This window comes from Nerophis ophidion, linkage group LG04, assembly GCF_033978795.1.
Source record: "Nerophis ophidion isolate RoL-2023_Sa linkage group LG04, RoL_Noph_v1.0, whole genome shotgun sequence".
NCBI lineage: Eukaryota > Metazoa > Chordata > Actinopteri > Syngnathiformes > Syngnathidae > Nerophis > Nerophis ophidion.
The window spans coordinates 63,887,561-63,906,089 of NC_084614.1; the positions used below are offsets into that span (position 1 = coordinate 63,887,561).

The 18,529-nt window shown below is 39.4% G+C and overlaps 1 protein-coding gene across 1 annotated transcript; it reads left to right on the forward strand.

Annotated features, from left to right (window-relative positions):
* Positions 1–5,284: 5,284 nt before the first annotated feature.
* Positions 5,285–6,713, forward strand: foxi3a (forkhead box I3a). The gene is made up of 2 exons (XM_061898755.1): positions 5,285–5,858; positions 5,983–6,713. Exons 1-2 carry the CDS (start codon positions 5,330–5,332, stop codon positions 6,561–6,563), a joined length of 1,110 nt encoding a protein of 369 aa, XP_061754739.1. The 5' UTR covers positions 5,285–5,329; the 3' UTR covers positions 6,564–6,713.
* Positions 6,714–18,529: the final 11,816 nt, after the last annotated feature.

Consider the following 18,529-nt stretch of genomic DNA (forward strand, 5'->3'; position numbering starts at 1 on the left):
ACAGGAAACTCCGCGGGAAATTTAAAATTGTAATTTAGTAAACTAAATTACTTCCCAATCCAAATAGCACCAACACACCACCGCCCAAACAACCCAGACACAGCACCTACACCCAACAAGAGGGCCAGAACATACGGGCGGCATGGCGCAGTGGAAGAGTGGCCGTGCGCAACCCGAGGGTCCCTGGTTCAATCCCTACCTAGTACCAACCTCGTCACGTCCGTTGTGTCCTTGAGCAAGACACTTGCTCCTGATGGGTGCTGATTAGCGCCTTGCATGGCAGCTCCCTCCATCAGTGTGTGAATGTGTGTGTGAATGGGTAAATGTGGAAGTAGTGTCAAAGCGCTTTGAGTACCTTGAAGGTAGAAAAGTGCTATACAAGTACAACCCATTTATCATTTTATGAACCCTGCCCAAAAGGGATCAAAACCCGCGCGACGTTACACAAACCGGAAGTAAAGACAACTGACCACCCAATCCATCTCTGTTAAAAAAAATCCTAAATTAAATACAATTTTAAAAATTTAAAACCCTCACACCCTCAGCGAGGTCTCCGCACGGGAATGGCAGGCCACCGGACCGCAGTCCCAAGAGCCTGCGCCGGCCACCCGAACCCCAACCGACCCATAGTTGTGGTTTTTAACTACACCAGATGGCAGTAGAGTTTTCTCTCCACCCATATTACAACATTGGATCTGCTGCTGCTGCTGCATTGTGCAATATACTGTTCACAAATGAGCAAAGAGAGCTTTCTCATGCACGCCAAATCATTATTAAAGTTTAAACATGAACTTGCCTCTCCAATTATCTTTTTTATTAATCTTTTTGTTTGTCACGGTTGTTGAACCTTCTTTTAGACACACACACACACGCACACGCACACACACACACCCGTATGATCCCAGTCAACAGTTACAGCTCAGACTGTCTTGTTTTGTCTGCGTCGGCTGAAGATTTTTTTTATGCTGTCGCCAACTGTCATCACACACACGCAACTCAATGTTGGCCTTCAGGCTCCCCCAAAAAAGAGACCGTTCCCTCGACAGTAGTCGTGTCACAGGTGTAAATTTACAGTATGAGCTGATAAGAAGCTGAGTCGACAGTTTAGTCGTAGTTATTCTTTGCAAAAATATAATTTCTTGTTCCGATTTGACAAATGTTTGTATTCACTGTCTGCGATTAGGTGGCGACTTGTCCAGTGTGTACCCTGCCTACCGGCCAAATTTAGCTGAGATTGGCTCCAGCACCCCCCGCGACCCCGAAATGGACAAGCGGTAGAAAATGGATGGATGCATTTTACTATACATTGTCTTACATGCCTCTAACAAAAGTTCTGTTTTGAAGGGTACCTCAGGTGAGAATGCGTGTGGGGGGATGTCTGACGCTCATGCAGGTCGGGGGAAATAAATCCTGGGGCTTTTAGGTCACAGGTCACAGGCCACATTCCACGTCACTTTAGGTATCCACATACTTTTACTTTGAAGGCATTTTCATCCAATTTTAAACAAATTCTGAACGACAAAACTTTGAAAAATGCTATTATATTGTAAAAAAAAATGTTTTTATCTTTAAGAATAAAAACAAATAACCCTCAGAATTACATTTCATGCTGATTCAGTTTTAAATATTTTTAACTGTGGTCCTAGATACACATAAAATGGTCACATAGGACTGTTACTTTTAAGTAAGTTATATTAATATAATAAAATTCAATAGTTATTTGCGTCACTTGCTGTATTGTTACAAAAGGTCAAGGAAAAACCTCCAGGTATTGGTAGTGCTGCATATAAGAACTAATTTAATAGTGTTTTTTTTTCCTCAAGTCCTTTTAAACCATTTGCGACCCGCAACCAATTTTTTAACATTCGGAATTTTTTTTTAAAACAAAACATAAAAAGCCGAATAAAAGAGCAAATAGGTCTAATGCAGTGGTTCTTAACCTTGTTGGAGGTACTGAACCCAAACAGTTTCATAAGCACATTCACCGAACCCTTCTTTAGTGAAAAATTAAATGTTGTTCATTTTCAAATACAAAACAAATTTATATGTTTTTGGTAACACTTTAGTAGGGGGAACATATTCTAAGTAACAAAGACTCAATTTAAAAGGGTTAGGGTTAGGACCAGGGTTAGAGGGTTAGGGTTATAATAAGGCCATGCCGAATAAGGCATTAATAAGTACTTAATAATGACTAATATGTTACTAATTTGCATGTTAATAAGCAACTAATTAATGGTGAATATGTACCCCGCCTTCCGCCCGATTGTAGCTGAGATAGGCACCAGCGCCCCCCGCGACCCCAAAGGGAATAAGCGGTAGGAAATGGATGGATGGATGTTACTCATACTTAAGTGTTACCATGTTTTTTTTACTGGTGCACAAAATGAACCGTGCATGAACATCACCTTGTTCAAACAACAAAACCAACACAGTGCAAAAACTCACAACAAATTACACACCTGCAAATCATTCTGACTTCTGCTGTTGCCGTATCCGTAATACGCCAATAGGGAGAAGTTTTTATTTACAAGATGAGTCGGGTGTGTTTTGACCTCCGCCGAACCCCTAGGGTTCGATCGAACCCAGGTTAAGAACCACTGGTCTAATGTAATGAGATGAAGTTGAAATGTTGCCGCTAATAACACAAAGCTGACATGAAGGCTGTTTTTTTTCCCCTTTAAAACAAGTAGTAAACAAGTGGTACACAAATTTAAGATTGTCCCAAATACTGTAAGATTGTTTTGATATAAAAATTGTGTAATCTGCAAGCAAAAATCCCTGCCATTTTTTGACTGAGCAAATATGACATTGAACCCTGTAAGATCCGCCCGGAACATCTGGCCTTACTCAGTCGCTAGCATTAGCTTTTAGCTCGAGATGGCATAACCTGCTTTTTTCAAGCATGGGAAGAAAGTGCGTGAGTGTGAAGGACAGTGCTGAGAAGAAGTGGATGATATTCATCGAATTAGAGAGAAAAATCATTAAAAAATATGAGTGTAGCGAACCAACTTGGTGAATCAGTTGGAACGTATCACTGTCAGTCTACACTATAATGAAGCATCAGGAGTCTAACGCCGCAGCGGACATTTATCCACGAAAGTATTGAGAAGCGGCTGATGGTGTGTGAAAAGAGAAGGAGAAACCATAGAAGTTCACTCTCCAACGTAAATGCTAAACATTTTAATGACATTACTTCATAAAACTATTGTAATTGTAGTAGATTATATTGATTGTTTTTATACAATATTTATTATCTAAAAGTTTTTTTCTCTTTTTAAAAAGCATTTAAAATGGTAAAATGGTGCTGTTTTAGGGGGGCCAAGCACCAATTATATTGATTTCAAAGAACAACATTAATTTGAGATACAAGTGTTTAGAGTTAAGACCTTGTCACGGGCGGTTTAGCTCGGTTGGTAGAGTGGCCGTGCCAGCAACTTGAGGGTTGCAGGTTCGATTCCCGCTTCTGCCAACCTAGTCACTGCCGTTGTGTCCTTGGGCAAGACACTTTACCCACCTGCTTCCAGTGCCACCCACACTGGTTTGAATGTAACTTAGATATTGGGTTTCACTATGTAAAGCGCTTTGAGTCACTAGAAAAAAGCGCTATATAAATATAATTCACAATTCACTTCACAGAACAAATTAAAGTTAAAGTACCAATGATTGTCACACACACACTAGGTGTGGTGAAATTTGCCCTCTGCATTTGACCCATCCCCATGTTCACCCCCTGGGAGGTGAGGGGAGCAGTGAGCAGCAAGATCGTAAGTTGAGGTACTACTGAATTGTGTGGGTTTTTCAAAATGAAAAACATCAAAATGGCCTTTGATTTTCCTAAGTATGGCCCTCGGTAGAAAAAGGTTGGACATCCTTGCTTAAAGCAAAGGTGAAAATCAACAGATACATTATGAATTAATTATTATTATTTGGTAGTATTAGTTTACAGTGTGAAAACAAGTTAATAATAAGAGACTGTTTGGGGCCTATTTTTGACTAGGTAGCGGCAGCAAAAATGGAAAAATCCCCCGAAATAAAAGGAAATAATTTGAATAAAGCTAAATTGTAAGTGAATGATATAATTTGTCACCTACAACGGAAAAACTGAGATGCAGCTTGTTTTTTCTTAAACCACATATAAGTTCTAAAATTTTAGCACATGTTCGATTTGTTTTTTCTTGTTTGAAAAATCAACAACATAGGAAGGGAAGAGGAAAGGAGAAAAAATAAAAATTATTGTATCGCTTTTGTAGTTTTATTCCTTTTTTATTATTGTTATTATTTTTTGTATTTTTCCCCCACTACCATTGCCTTTTTGTGTTACTTTTGATACGGTCTTGTCACGGTTTACTTGCTTTTTTGGGGGGGACTTTTAGGAAAAATGTTATTTGTATTTTTTTTGCATCTGATCAAGCCACGAAAATGTGACTTTCTTTTCCTTTTATAATGGTGATCGGTGGAGAGGTCCCCGGGAGGTGATTGATTGATTGATTGATACTTTTATTAGTAAATTGCACAGTACAGTACATATTCCGTACAATTGACCACAAAATGGTAACACCCGAATAAGTTTTTCAACTTGTTTAAGTCGGGGTCCACGTTAATCAATTCATGGTAGGGATGATGTAGTGATCACTTCCTGAGGATCCTTGATGCCGAGGAATATTCATCCATCTCGCTATGGTCCGGATCGTCTGCTGATCCCGAGCCAGAGCAGGATGGATGGATGTATACAATATCTGGGTACTTTTTCTAATAATGTCTATACTGTAAAACTTGAGTTGTTAAAGCCCAAGTGCACCTTTCTCCTCAAGTGTGCATGTATGAAGGGTCTGAGTGAGCAAAGTATTATTGTCAAATGTGATTTTAACTGTACAATTCAATAAAAAGCATACTTGTATTAAAAAAAAAATCAACAACATAGAAGAGGCCCCTCCATTTTCAGATTTTTCAGCAAGCACCCTTGGCGAGGAAAACTCCTCTGTTCCATCAAACGTGAAGACACTTGAACTGGCAATCAAGAATCATTCAAAGTTGAACAAGCTATTCAAAACAATCTGTGACGTGGAGCAGATGAGACGCAGTAACGACTGAAACCGTAAAAACAGATTCAATCATTATCAGATGCTGTTGACATCACCTTTAAATCCTCAGGCCGTCATTTGCCCAGAGGTAGGAATTCAAGCAGCCCTTATTCAAAACAACTATTGTGTGTGCGTGTGTGTGTGTTGTGTCACAGTAGCCAATCAGCTTGCATGTGGGAGGAACCTCCAAGTATAAGTGAAGGTGTAGAGGGCATACAGGTGCTGTGTGTCAGAAACATTGCATCATCATGGCGTCCTTGGACTTGCTCTCCCCGCTCTGTGGACTCCCCCAAAAGGAGCTACCACTTCTGGGTCTGGATCCCTTTGATTTCAGCCTCTACAGCCCTCCGCCTCTCCCTGAGCTCAGCCAGTCTTCATGGCCGCCACCTCCGCACCTCGGCGAGGAGTTTTTCAGCTCCAGCAACCCAGACTCCAGCCTTCCCTGCGGGGCTGCGGGAGAGTCCATGGGCCACCCTTCCTTCGGAGATGCTCCTCAGCATTACAGCCTTCAGAGACCTTTGCTCCCTGCTGGGCCCTGGTTCTCCCCAGGAGGCTTGATGGGCTTGGCCCGCCCGCCGTACTCCTACTCTGCCCTCATCGCCATGGCGATCCAGAGCGCACCAGAGCAGCGTCTGACCCTGAGCCAGATCTACCAGTACGTGGCCGAGAACTTCCCCTTTTACAGCCGCAACAAGGCGGGCTGGCAGAACTCCATCCGCCACAATCTGTCGCTCAATGACTGCTTCCGGAAAGTTCCCCGGGAGGAGAACAACCCTGGTGAGCCGAAATTCACACTTACGCTAATGGGGCCCACGCTAGCCAGCGGCTTTTGTTTTGTTAATGCTTGGACCCAGCAGGGGGCTCCACCTTCACCTCTCTAACCCTCCGTTCCACATTGCAGGTAAAGGAAACTTCTGGACACTGGACCCAAATTGCGACAAGATGTTCGACAACGGCAACTTCTGCCGCAAAAGGAAAAGGAAGGCCGACAACGTGAGCGGCGCCAAGAAACGTTCTGCCTCCTCGTCGGAGTCCTCTTCCTCCTCAGAACCCAGCCCTAAATGTCCCAGCATGCATTGTAGCAGCCTGGAACTTGCTGCTTTCTCAGACGACGGCTTACTGTCAACCCTGCAAGCCTCCCTCTCGCCTCCTCCTCCACAGCCCTCCGTGTACATGAAGGTACCAGACGTGTCCTACCTGCTTCCTCCACTTCCTCAGGGATTCGTCTCGACTTATTCGCCGGGCGCTGTGGTGCCTCAGTGGGACCCCTGCAGCTCTTCTCCTCCTCCTCCGGCTACTTTCTTCCCATCTTCCCAGTCAACTCCTCCTCACTTCTCCCCCACGTCGATTTATTCTGACCTGCAGACAGCATGTTCTCCTCTGCTGGAGCTCCAAAAGGAGCAGCAAGAAGGCACCTTGCAGCATCTATTTTTGGGGGAGGAGATGCCTCTAACCTCTCTGGCTCTCCAGCAGAGACTCTGATGTTTTTACCTCGCCTCTATTGTCGTTGTGTTGGCACTGATCTCACTGTGTGAATGTCTCTATTTATTATTTTTGTTACATGTTCTGACATTTTCAACTTTACATGCCGAATTTTGTGTTTGTTATAATAAAAAAAACATATACATTGAATCATGTGGGCTCTCTTTTTTCTCTTGATTCTTAAATTAACTAAAATACAAATGTCAATTTAAAAAATGATAATGATAATAATAATACATTTTATTTGGTATAGCGCATTTCAGAGCACTCAAAGACGCTTTACAGGATAAAAAAATAAAATATAAAACAGTTCAATGTGATAATAATATCCATCCATCCATTTTCTACCGCTTATTCCCTTTGGGGTGGTGGGGGGCGCTGGTGCCTATCTCAGCTACAATCGGGCGGAAGGCAGGGTACATCCTGGACAAGTCGCCACCTCATCGCAGGGCCAACACAGACAACATTCCCACTCACATTCACACACTAGGGCCAATTTAGTGTTGCCAATCAACCTATCCCCTGGTGCATGTCTTTGGAAGTGGGAGGAAGCCGGAGTACCCGGAGGGAACCCACGCATTCACGGGGAGAACATGCAAACTCCACACAGAAAGATCCCGAGCCAGGGATTGAACCCAGAACTACTCAGGACCTTCGTATTGTGAGGCAGACGCACTAACCCCTTTCACACCGTGCTGCCATGATAATAATGTAAAATACAAATTTAATAAAAACATTAAACATAATTATTACTTGCTTCATCCATCCATCCATTTTCTACCACTTATTCCCTTTGTCTTTGGGGTCGCGGGGGGCGCTGGTGCCTATCTCAGCTACTTGCTTGCATGATTTAAATTGACTTGAAAAAGACCCTGATATTTTCACACTAATGCATTTTTCTTTTTTAAAATGTCATATATACACATTTTTTATTTGTTTTTACTTGAAAGTATGTCATTTATTGGTTCAAAACCTGGTAACAGTTTAGTATGAAGCGCACATTTTGAACAATTCTACAATAATATAAATGTAGGAGCAGCATTTTTGCTACTCTTATTTTTTGAAGGATATTCTAAATATTTTTGGTCTAAATTAAGCATTTTAATGAATACATGAACAAAACATATCAATACTACAAAAGTATTGCCACATCGTAGATCCAGTAGGTTCACGTTTATTTGACACATGCAGACTACGCCACAGTGAAATGCTTTTTTCCATGCTTTTCAGATATTGCGTACAGTGGGATCCAACACTCGTTGCAGAATCTAATACACTAAATACAAAAAAACCCCACAAACAATTGAATAGCTCTGATGTAGATTATTTACAAGACAATTAAGTCTGCTTTTCTGTACTTTTTCCATTACTGCTGTCAAACGATTATTATTTTTTATAACTCAGACAAATGACACTTTTGAGTTTTGAATAATCGCAGCATATTACTTGCTAGCATGATTTAAATTGACTTGAAAACGACCCTGATATTTTGACATTAATGCATTTTTTTTTTTTAAATGTTATAAGCATACATTTTCAATTATTTTTTTTGAATGTACGTCATTTATTGGTTCAAAACTTGGTAAGAATTTAGAATAAAGCGCACATTTTGAACAATTCTACAATAATATGACTGTAGGAGTAGCGTGCTTGCTACTCTTGTTTTTTGAAGGACATTCTAAATATTTTGGGCCTAAATTAAGCATTTTTAAGCTTAATGAATACATTAACTAAAAATATCAATACTACAATAGTATCGCAACAAGATGAGACCAAGGCTCCTAAAGTCGTATTTTCTATATTTATGTATACTATATTTGAATTAAAAGAGTGCAAAAGTGACCATGTGGTATTTATTTTTATGTCTACACCACCCCCGCAGGTTTTTGCAGGCTTGTTTTGTGATCGTTGTGGCCTAAAATGTCTGAATTTGCGACATCTTTTTCAGAAAGTTGCAGCAAAAGTTGCAATCTTTTGAGGTTTATTTTCTTTCAAAAACATTGAATCAACCTGGGTATTTATGAAATTGCAATCAATTTTCTAGGTGTCTTTTAACCTCAAAAAGCACAACATTTCAACAAAAATGCTGTATTGATGTTTTACTCATTTTATACCACACAGACTAAAAAGTAGACACTATATGGCAGTAAAAGCGCATGATTAGAGCTCATTGACAAATTACTTTGTGGTTGTAAATAACAATAACTGATAATAGTAACTAGAAAAATGGAATCTCAGTAGAGATTGCGTGGGAATGCTGTTAAGCTGAAGTGAAATGCTAACAGTTAGTACAGTAGACGGATAGGTTTAAGTAACAAAACATCTGACTCTTATGTGTGTAAGTGTTAAATTATCGAAAAGGTTTATTATTACGCTAGCATGCAAACAGTAAGAATGAGTGAAGTACCAAAAAATTTGACCTGGGAGATTTATCCCTGCAAAATTAGTGAAAATAGCGAGCATTATTTTGTCGGTAAAAGAATTAGATGTTGTCATCACACTTCAACATCTCTGTCATGTAATTGCAATCAATTTTCTAGGTGTCCTTTAACCTTAAAAAGCACAAGATTTAAACAAAAATGCTGTATTGATGTTTTACCCATTTTAAACCACACAGACTAAAAAGTAGACACTATATGGCAGTAAAAGCGCATGTTTAGAGCTCATTGACAAATTACTTTGTGTTTGTAAATAACTATAACTGATAATAGCAACTAGAAAAATGGAATCTCAGTAGAGATTGCGTGGGAATGCTGTTAAGCTGAACTGAAATGGTAACAGTTAGTACGGTAGACAGATAGCTTCAAGTAACAAAACATCTGACTCTTATGTGTGTATGTGTTAAATTATCGAAAAGGTTTATTATTATGCTAGCATGCAAACAGTAAGAATGAGTGAAGTACCAAAAAATATGACCCAGGAGATTTATCCCTGCAAAATTAGCGAAAATAGCGAGCATTTTTTTGTCGGTAAAAGAATGAGACATTGTCATCACACTTCAACATCTCTGTCATGTAAATGCAGCCTCTTTTCATGGTCAGCGTTGCAAAGAAGAATATAAGAAGTTGAGGCGCGAAAAACGATAAACGCCATTGTCGCCGATTTGAGCTTTGAGTACCACAAAATAGTTTACACCATTCTCTACCAAGTGGTAAAATCCAATTTTCCAACCCGCCCCCCTCTCCAGAAAACACCAAAACGTTGACTTATTTTTTGCATTTCCCTGTTGAATATTCCGTTTTAGTTCAGAAACCAACAAGCGCCCTGCTCTCTTCGTGGGACAAACAAACACACCCATCAGATGAATCGGTGCATCGAAATTTGATGACATAATCCCGTTGTGAGCGCCCATGTTCACTCGCTTCATGTCTATTTTGTGGTTATTGTAACCAAATTAATATGTACGTAGCCACTACTCTCTCCAATGACAAACTGAATCGTGTGTTCACTCTGCTGTTGTTGCCTTGTGATGCAGCTGTAAATGTAATGATGTAAAGATTCAACGGTCAATGTAAACCCTGGACCCTCCTGTCTTGGAATCACCTAAAAAAAGATCTTTGTTTGGATGAAATTACTTCATTACAGTGATAGAATAAGTATTTCTCTGAAAAAAACATCAGTTTTCACTCATTTTTAGGGCCAGGCTGGCACTACAGGATGGATTACTGTAGTGTGTTTTTGCAGAATAAAAAAGGTTGTCTGAAGTTGTCTGCTTTTGCTCAAAAAGTTGTACAAAATTATTTAAAGGAAACTTTTCGAATTGGCAGTTTCATGTTGCTTGTTAGAAATGGTTCAATTACAACTCACATCAGCAGGATGGCTGTTTCACAAGAAACATTGGTACATTCAAAACAAGTAAAATGGAGATACGTAATTGTTTTTGCACCTGACATAGAAATGGAGGTTCCATTACGATTCAGGAGCTACGATTCGGCTAAAAATCGATCTTTGATACATCTATAATTTAAATATGATGATGCAGATGCAGACTACATCCGACCAATCTAAGTCTATGAGCGCTAACTGATGAAGCCTACTAGGATGAGAGGCGAAACGTCTTCCAAGACAAACCAAACAGTCCAGTTGCGACCGATTGAATGCCCTGAGATTACAATGACCTGGATGAATGAGAACATTCATAGACATATTGATGCAGTTATACATTTATTTTCGTTTGACTAAATAAGTGCTTATCACTTGCAACTTTAAAAACCTGTGCATTTATAATAAGAAAAATCCATACATCCATTTTGTACCGCTTGTCCCTTTTAAGTCCCAGGGGGTGCTGGAGCCTATCTAAGCTGCAACAGTTAGATTCATTCTAACATTTATTAAATGAATGGAGATGTGTGCGAAATTGGAAATAGCTCTATAATAAAGGAGCCGGTCAGATCCGTCAGCTGTCTGCATTACTTTATTATCGATTATTGACGTTTACTAATCGATTTTATAATCGTCCATGTCCGAATTGCAATGCATCCAAAAACCGATTGTTTCCCCGATCTCTAGTTTGACGTTTTTAAGTCTTTTCGTGGTCTCGGGCCATCTCTGACATGGTCAAGCCATAATATGAACCATCTCTAGCTGGTGCCCAGAGTCAGGACGAAGCATGGTAAGGCTGCATTTCAGTTGTATGCTTCTAGAATCTGGAACAGTCTCTCGGAGGATGTGAGACAGGACTCAACGTTGGCAATGTTCAAATACAGGCTGAAAACACTTTCATTTGACTGTGCAAATGACAACTGAGAGTATTTCATCTATTGTACACTCTTTGATTTTAATTGAATTAATTCATGATCATTTTTATGAGGATTTTCTTACCATTTTATGCACTTTGAATTGCTTTATGTACAAATTTTGCTCTATAAACTTGTCTTACCTTTTGCCTCAATACACTGCAGCTCCTTGGTACTTTACTGCACTCATGCAGCACCTGACCATGACGCCACCACCACCATGCTTGACTGTAAAGCTACCGTGCTACTCACTGTCAAATATGTAGAAAATAATGGCTGTGTATTGATCGCAAAGCTATACTGTCATGCAAGCTGTACACAGACTACTTTCTGTTGGAGCGGTTTGCTGAAACGTCAGACTGTGGGGAATGCATTAATGCGAATGCTTGACTCTTAACCCCACAATAATGGGGCATGGTCTGTGGTCATGATAGTGATAGTGCTCTTTGATGGGTCATGATACTGCTCTTTGAACCCTTTGACTTGGTATGAGTCTCTCTCACTCTCCCTGCGTACTTTTGTCTCCACGCCGTGTGTTTAGGCATCACGTCAACCATTGACTCGCATGTGTCTGTAAACAGCCGGCACATGCAGACAAGCTGATATGATCAGCTGATCAATACAGCTGAGAGACGACAACTGTTTACAACACAATAGGTGAGAGTGTGCCATTTGTTTGCACCCGACACCCCGCCTAGAGAAGCCCCCGAGGGGCTCAGACTTATAGGCCATGTTAAAAATCAGTTATTTTCAGTTAAGTGGAGGTAAGAAATATATAGTACTGCTAAAATAGTATGTAGCATTTTTTTAAATGATAGTCAACACCGCTATACAAGATGTACACTGACTACTTCAAAGTAGAACGCCACATTACAGTTCAATGGTATGGTCCCCTGAGCTTGTTTGGACCTGCCACACCTCACACACACTATCAGTTAAATTCCAATTAACCCTGTAATCTACCCACATTGTTGTTAAGAACTGATGTCATAAACACATTTACTGGACATCAGTAATCACTTGAATCAGTGTGAATATAAAGATGCACAGTTTGGAGTTTAGAAAAGACAAATATACTTAAAAGACGTAAAAAAGTAAATGGAACTTGGGAATGTGTGTGGTCTACCCGCTAACTGCCAGGCCGATGGCTGTCAGGCTTATTGTGCATTTGCATAACACATGTTGAGTTGTTGAGACTTGCAGCAACCTCAGACAATTAAAGCACCAGCAATGCATTAATATTACACTTGTTTCTGTTCATAGACAACCTCCAAAAATGTTTTAAAAAGTATTTTTTATACGTTATTTGTGGTTAACATGTGACTTTTCTTGTCGTAAAAACACAAATGGTTCCGTGAAGCTGGTTCATCTCCCATTCTCTCCAAAATAAGGAATAATGAAAAAATAGATTATCTTTTCCTGGGTCAAATTGTTGCCATCATATAAAAAAAGATTAACTGTACTGTTAATGTTTACAAACTGCAGACCTGTTTATTTACTTCCACAATTTTCTAAAATAATTGGAAAACTGTTCAATAACTGATTGGACCATTTCATAAACAAATATAGAATACTTTCAGAGAACCAACAGATACAGAGCTAATACTTCAAGATCGATGGCTTTACTTGAAATAACGGAACAACAATTATTAATGCAATAGATTTAATAAAAACCTTCGACACAATTAGTCATAATATTTTAATTTAAAAATTAGAACGGTATGGCATCAAAGGGTTAGTCTTGATATGGGTAAGAAGCTTCTTAACCAACAGGAAGCACTACGTGAAGCTAGGCGAACACACATTCACAATACTAAATATATCCTGTGGTGTACCACTGGGATCAATACTGGGACCAAAATTGTTTAATCTTTATATAAATGACATTTGTAAAGTTACAAAGGACTTATTGGACTATCCGCAGACAATAGCACTGCGTTTTGTTCAGCAGAGAACACACAGAAGCTAATACAAACAACAAGAGAATAAATGACTAAATTAAAGTTAAAGTTAAAGTACCAATGATTGTCACACACACTAGGTGTGGTGAAATTTGTCCTCTGCATTTAACCCAACCCCTTGATCACCCCCTGGGAGGTGAGGGGAGCAGTGGGGAGCAATGGGGAGCAGTGGGCAGCAGCGGTGCCACGCCCAGTCATCATTTATGGTGATTCAACCCCCAATTCCAACCCTTGATGCTGAGTGCCAAGCAGGGAGGCAATGGATCCCATTTTTATAGTCTTTGGTATGACTCGGCCGGGGTTTGAACTCCCAACTTACCGATCTTAGCGCGGACACTCTAACCACTAGGCCACTGAGTTATGGTCTTACAAAAACAGGCTATCCTTAAACCTTAGTAAAACTAAAATAATGCTATTTGGTAACAGTTGAAGAGAAAGTCAAACACAAATACAGACAGATGGATTAGATATTGAAAGAGTAAAATCAATTACATTTTTGGGTGTAATAATTGATGATAAAATTAACTGGAAATCTCATGTATTAATAAATAAATATATATAAATAAATTTAAAAAAATATATATATATATACATATATACAACATAAGGTGGCAAGAAAGGGGCGAAGCGGAAGGAGAGGGGTTAAGAAGTACCTTTGTATTTTGCTTTAAGTTTTTATTGATTCCATGGTGTTTTTCACCTTTTTTTTATGAAGGTGCTGGAACTCGCAACTTTATTCGGCCCCATGGTGGCTTATTCTGCAGACTACTACGTGGGCAAACAGTATAATTCGTTGCATTTAATGTTTGGCCGTACGATACATTTTTTGCGGACCAAAACCGAAGGTCTGCTGTACAACCATTTTTGATGAGTTTAGTTAATAATATATTGCAGATGGAGTCCACACATTTAGACAACCACTGTTTCCATCAGTCGGTTTAAAGACTTTATAAAGCAGCAAAATGAACACAATACATTAGAATGTATACTGTAATAATGATGATTACATGCATTTGTACTGCAGTAGAGAAACACCAGTGAGACCGATGTTCAGTTTCAAACTATTTTAAAGACATGTTGTGAGACTTAGGGCCTGCAGGAAATGAATGTGGAGTAAAGGTTCATTAGTGATGGACTCCTGACTGGGAGTGTTGCCATAGTGTGATGGGTTCTCCATAGTGGGAGTACCATGTCATCATGCTGGTATTCTGACAGCTCTAATGTCACTGACCCCTATGTTTCCTGTGGTGCCCGTTGATATGAAACCCAACCACTAACTGAAGAGCCGCCTCCCCCACCCTACCCTGCAAGAGTTGTCTCCTTTAAGTACATCAGGGTGCCTCACCTGGAGTTTTCCACTCCGATAAGACACCTGTTCGGTGTCACACTCACCTGCCAACCAGTTTTACTCGGGCCAAGAATGAGTGTTTTTGGTTTACTTGCTGTATGAACCCTGAGAACACAAAGACCGGGTTTGAGAACCAAACACTGAGAATGACATAATTTGGCAAGAGTTTTGACACATCTTTTTTTAATAGTCGCAAAATCCGGTAATGTTTTGGTACCAGGTCAGCCGAGGGTTGACATAAACCACAGCCGTCCCCTCATTAATCAAGCAGATTTGTTGTCGTCGCTAGGAATTAAAACAATAAACATTATAGTTTGTTTACCTTAATTCTGCATGCTTTGCGATCTCAGCCTCAGTCTCTGATAAAATGTGTGTACTTACCACAGAAAACATAAGTACAGTAAACCAATATTCTACTTCTTGAATGCAGCATGGATTTCACAGTTTTCCACATTTTAAAGTGGAAAACTGATACAGCACAACAATAATATTAAACTGAAAAGTTTTAAGGGCCACATTTCCAGAAAGCTAAAGACAGACTTCTCTCTTCCCCATTGGTCTTACTTTGTATATTGCGGAGAACCAGCTTCCAACTTCCACTATAGTAGACATTTGATTTTGGTCTAAGTGTTTTCTCAGATTTCTGGGGCGCTGTGCTGTTTTTAAGGCCCAGCTGCTATAAAGCTAATCAAAAATCATCTCTATGACAGCACTCTAGTGTGTTTAAGAATCTGCTGCTTAAATGTTAGCCCCTTATGACGGAATACCTGTATCATGTGATCGATGCCAATAGTCTCAGACTAACTTAATACATATGCTCTGGCTCTGCTAAAGTCTGAACAGCTGTTGGACTCTAAGTGGACTATTTGGGGTAGTGCCTCAGTTATCTACCCTTAGCAAATCCCAAAAGAATCTTGTAGCATTCACTACTCTGTTGACTAGAATACTTATTTTGTAAGATTGGAAGACAACGGCGCCTCCTTGCCACACCTGCTGGATTAAGATGGTCTATTTTTTTCTCAAACTGGACAGGGTTAGGCTGACATTGAATGGTTATTCTTAAAAATTTCAAGAATTGTGTGGTGCCTTTCAGAGATATGTAGGAGAAACTGATCTCCAAATTAACCCTGATTGAAACACAACTGGCGTGTGGGTGGTTGATGAGACTTCTGTGTGCTTGTCGCTCGACATCCATTGCTTTCGGTCCCCTAGAGGGGGGGGGGGGGGTTGCCCACATCTGAGGTCCTCTCCAAGGTTTCTCATAGTCAGCATTGTCACTGGCGTCCCACTGGATGTGAATTCTCCCTGCCCACTGGGTGTGAGTTTTCCTTGCCCTTTTGTGGGTTCTTCCGAGGATGTTGTAGTCGTAATGATTTGTGCAGTCCTTTGAGACATTTGTGATTTGGGGCTATATAAATAAACATTGATTGATTGATTGATATATCTCTCTAAGGCCATTCAGGAATGCAACTGTCGGTGGTTTTATATAGACATCTGTCTGTGGATCCTTTTTTGCTATATTTTTTATTTTATATATTAATATAATTTTCTTGTTTTTAGTAATATATATGTATATGTATATGCATGTATGCATATATATGTTTGTATGTATGTAGATATATGTTTTTTATGTATATATATATATATACATCTATATTTATATGTATGTATGTGTATATATATATATATATATATATATATATATATATATATATATATATATATATATATATGTATATACACACGTCTTCATGATAAGCCGTTTTGCAGGCGCTCTCATTTACGTGCATTCACTTCGACAGCATCTTCTCCCTGCCAACATTGTTGTAACTTTTTGCGATTCCAATTTGAGTCTACTGACAGATTAAGTTTGAACTACACGCTACTTTGTATTAGAAATAGCAATAGCAGATGATGCATGTCCATGTACCAGCCAGTCTGCCCCACAACAAGAGGATAGCGAAAAAGAATGAGCTCATTGACTAATTGAGATATCCGATAACATCACAGAGCAGAGAGCAAATTCCAAACGGCTCGTTTAAATTAAGTATGAAGGAAGGCCAGATTGTTTTATAAATATATCTTTGTAATGCCTCCACGGTGTAATTTGAAATGTTCAGGACTTATCCATCTATCCATTTCCTACCGCTTGTCCCTTTCGGATGAGTCACCACCTCATCACAGGGCCAACACAGATAGACAGACAACATTCACACTCACATTCACACACTAGGGTCAATTTAGACTTGCCAATCAACCTATCCCAGGTGCATGTCTTTGGAAGTGGGAGGAAGCTGGGGTACCTGGAGGGAACCCACGCAGTCACAGTGAGGACATGCAAACTCCACACAGAAAGATCACGAGCGCAGGATCAAACCCAGGTCTTTTGTATTGTGAGGCAGACACACTAACCCCTTTACCACCGTGCTGCCCTGTTCAGGATTTATGAAGATCCCAAATACACAATAGCAGGTACCAATAGGTAATATAAGTTGGTATTGCATAATAGGGCCTCTTTAACTGAACTCGCAGCCCAGGAGTTGAACAGACCAAACGGTGAAGTAGAGAGGACCTAAAATGGAACCTTGAGGAACACCACTAGTATAACTAAGGAAGATAAACAAATGACTACTGACTGCATCTGAAGTAAACAAGCTACAGCAAGGCTGTATAAATCACATTACTAAAAAATGTGTAACTGCCAAAAAAGAGAAGATCTAAAGAGGTGTCTTGAGGAATGCCTCAGCTATGTAAATTACAAGTTTGGACCCCAGTGTTGTATGTTTGCTAGCAAGGTTAAAATGTCAAGGCAAAGATCTGTCAATGTGTTAAAGTTGTCCAAGTTCCTTTATACAACAGGAGCCCTCTAGTGTTTTTAGTAATCTACTGCAAAAATGTTTTAAACTGAACTTGGGGGCTGGTATAGTGTCATTGCCATATGTGGCCCCCATGTAGCCTGTTAAATATATAAGTACGTTCAGGCTTCATTGTTACTTAGAGCATTTGTTCAGGATCTTAACATTCATTTGGGACATTTGTTAAAGTTCCATTTCTGCTTTGATTAGAGCAAAAGGGGGACTTTAAGGAGAATGTTACCCCAAAATATGTAGTGTATGTAACGTGTACTACAGGAACCCAAGCAACCACACAGTAAAATTTGACCCAGAAGGTGTAAACCTGAGACCGCAATGATAATCCCTCCACCTTCTCCCTCATGGAATTCTCCCGATGCACAGTGCGCACAACGTGTGTCAGTTTATGGAAATGTTCTGTTGCCTCCGGGCGGAGAGTTGACAGGAGTTTATGAAGATGCGAGCCGAGACAGATTATAAGATGACAAGCCTCAACAGGCTTTTGCAGAAGGGGTCGAGCAGGACCATCGGCAGTCCTGGTTAAAATTCTAATTTAACCTCCTACCACCTCCAAGGAGTTATTAAAAAAAAATCATACATATATATATATATATATATATATATATATATATATATATATAAGCTGTAGAAAATGGATGGATGGATATATATATATATATATATATATATATATATATATATATATAGGCACCAGCGCACCCCACGACCCCAACGGTAATAAGCGGTAGGAAATGGATGGATGGATGGATGGATATATATATATATATATATATATATATATATATATATATAAATATATGTTTTTATATATGTATATATATAGATGTATACATATATGTGTATATATATATATATATATATATATATATATATATATATATATATATATATATATATATATATATATATATATATATATATAGGCACCAGCGCCCCCCACGACCCCAACGGTAATAAGCGGTAGGAAATGGATGGATGGATGGATATATATATATATATATATATGTTTTTATATATGTATATATATATATATAGATGTATACATATA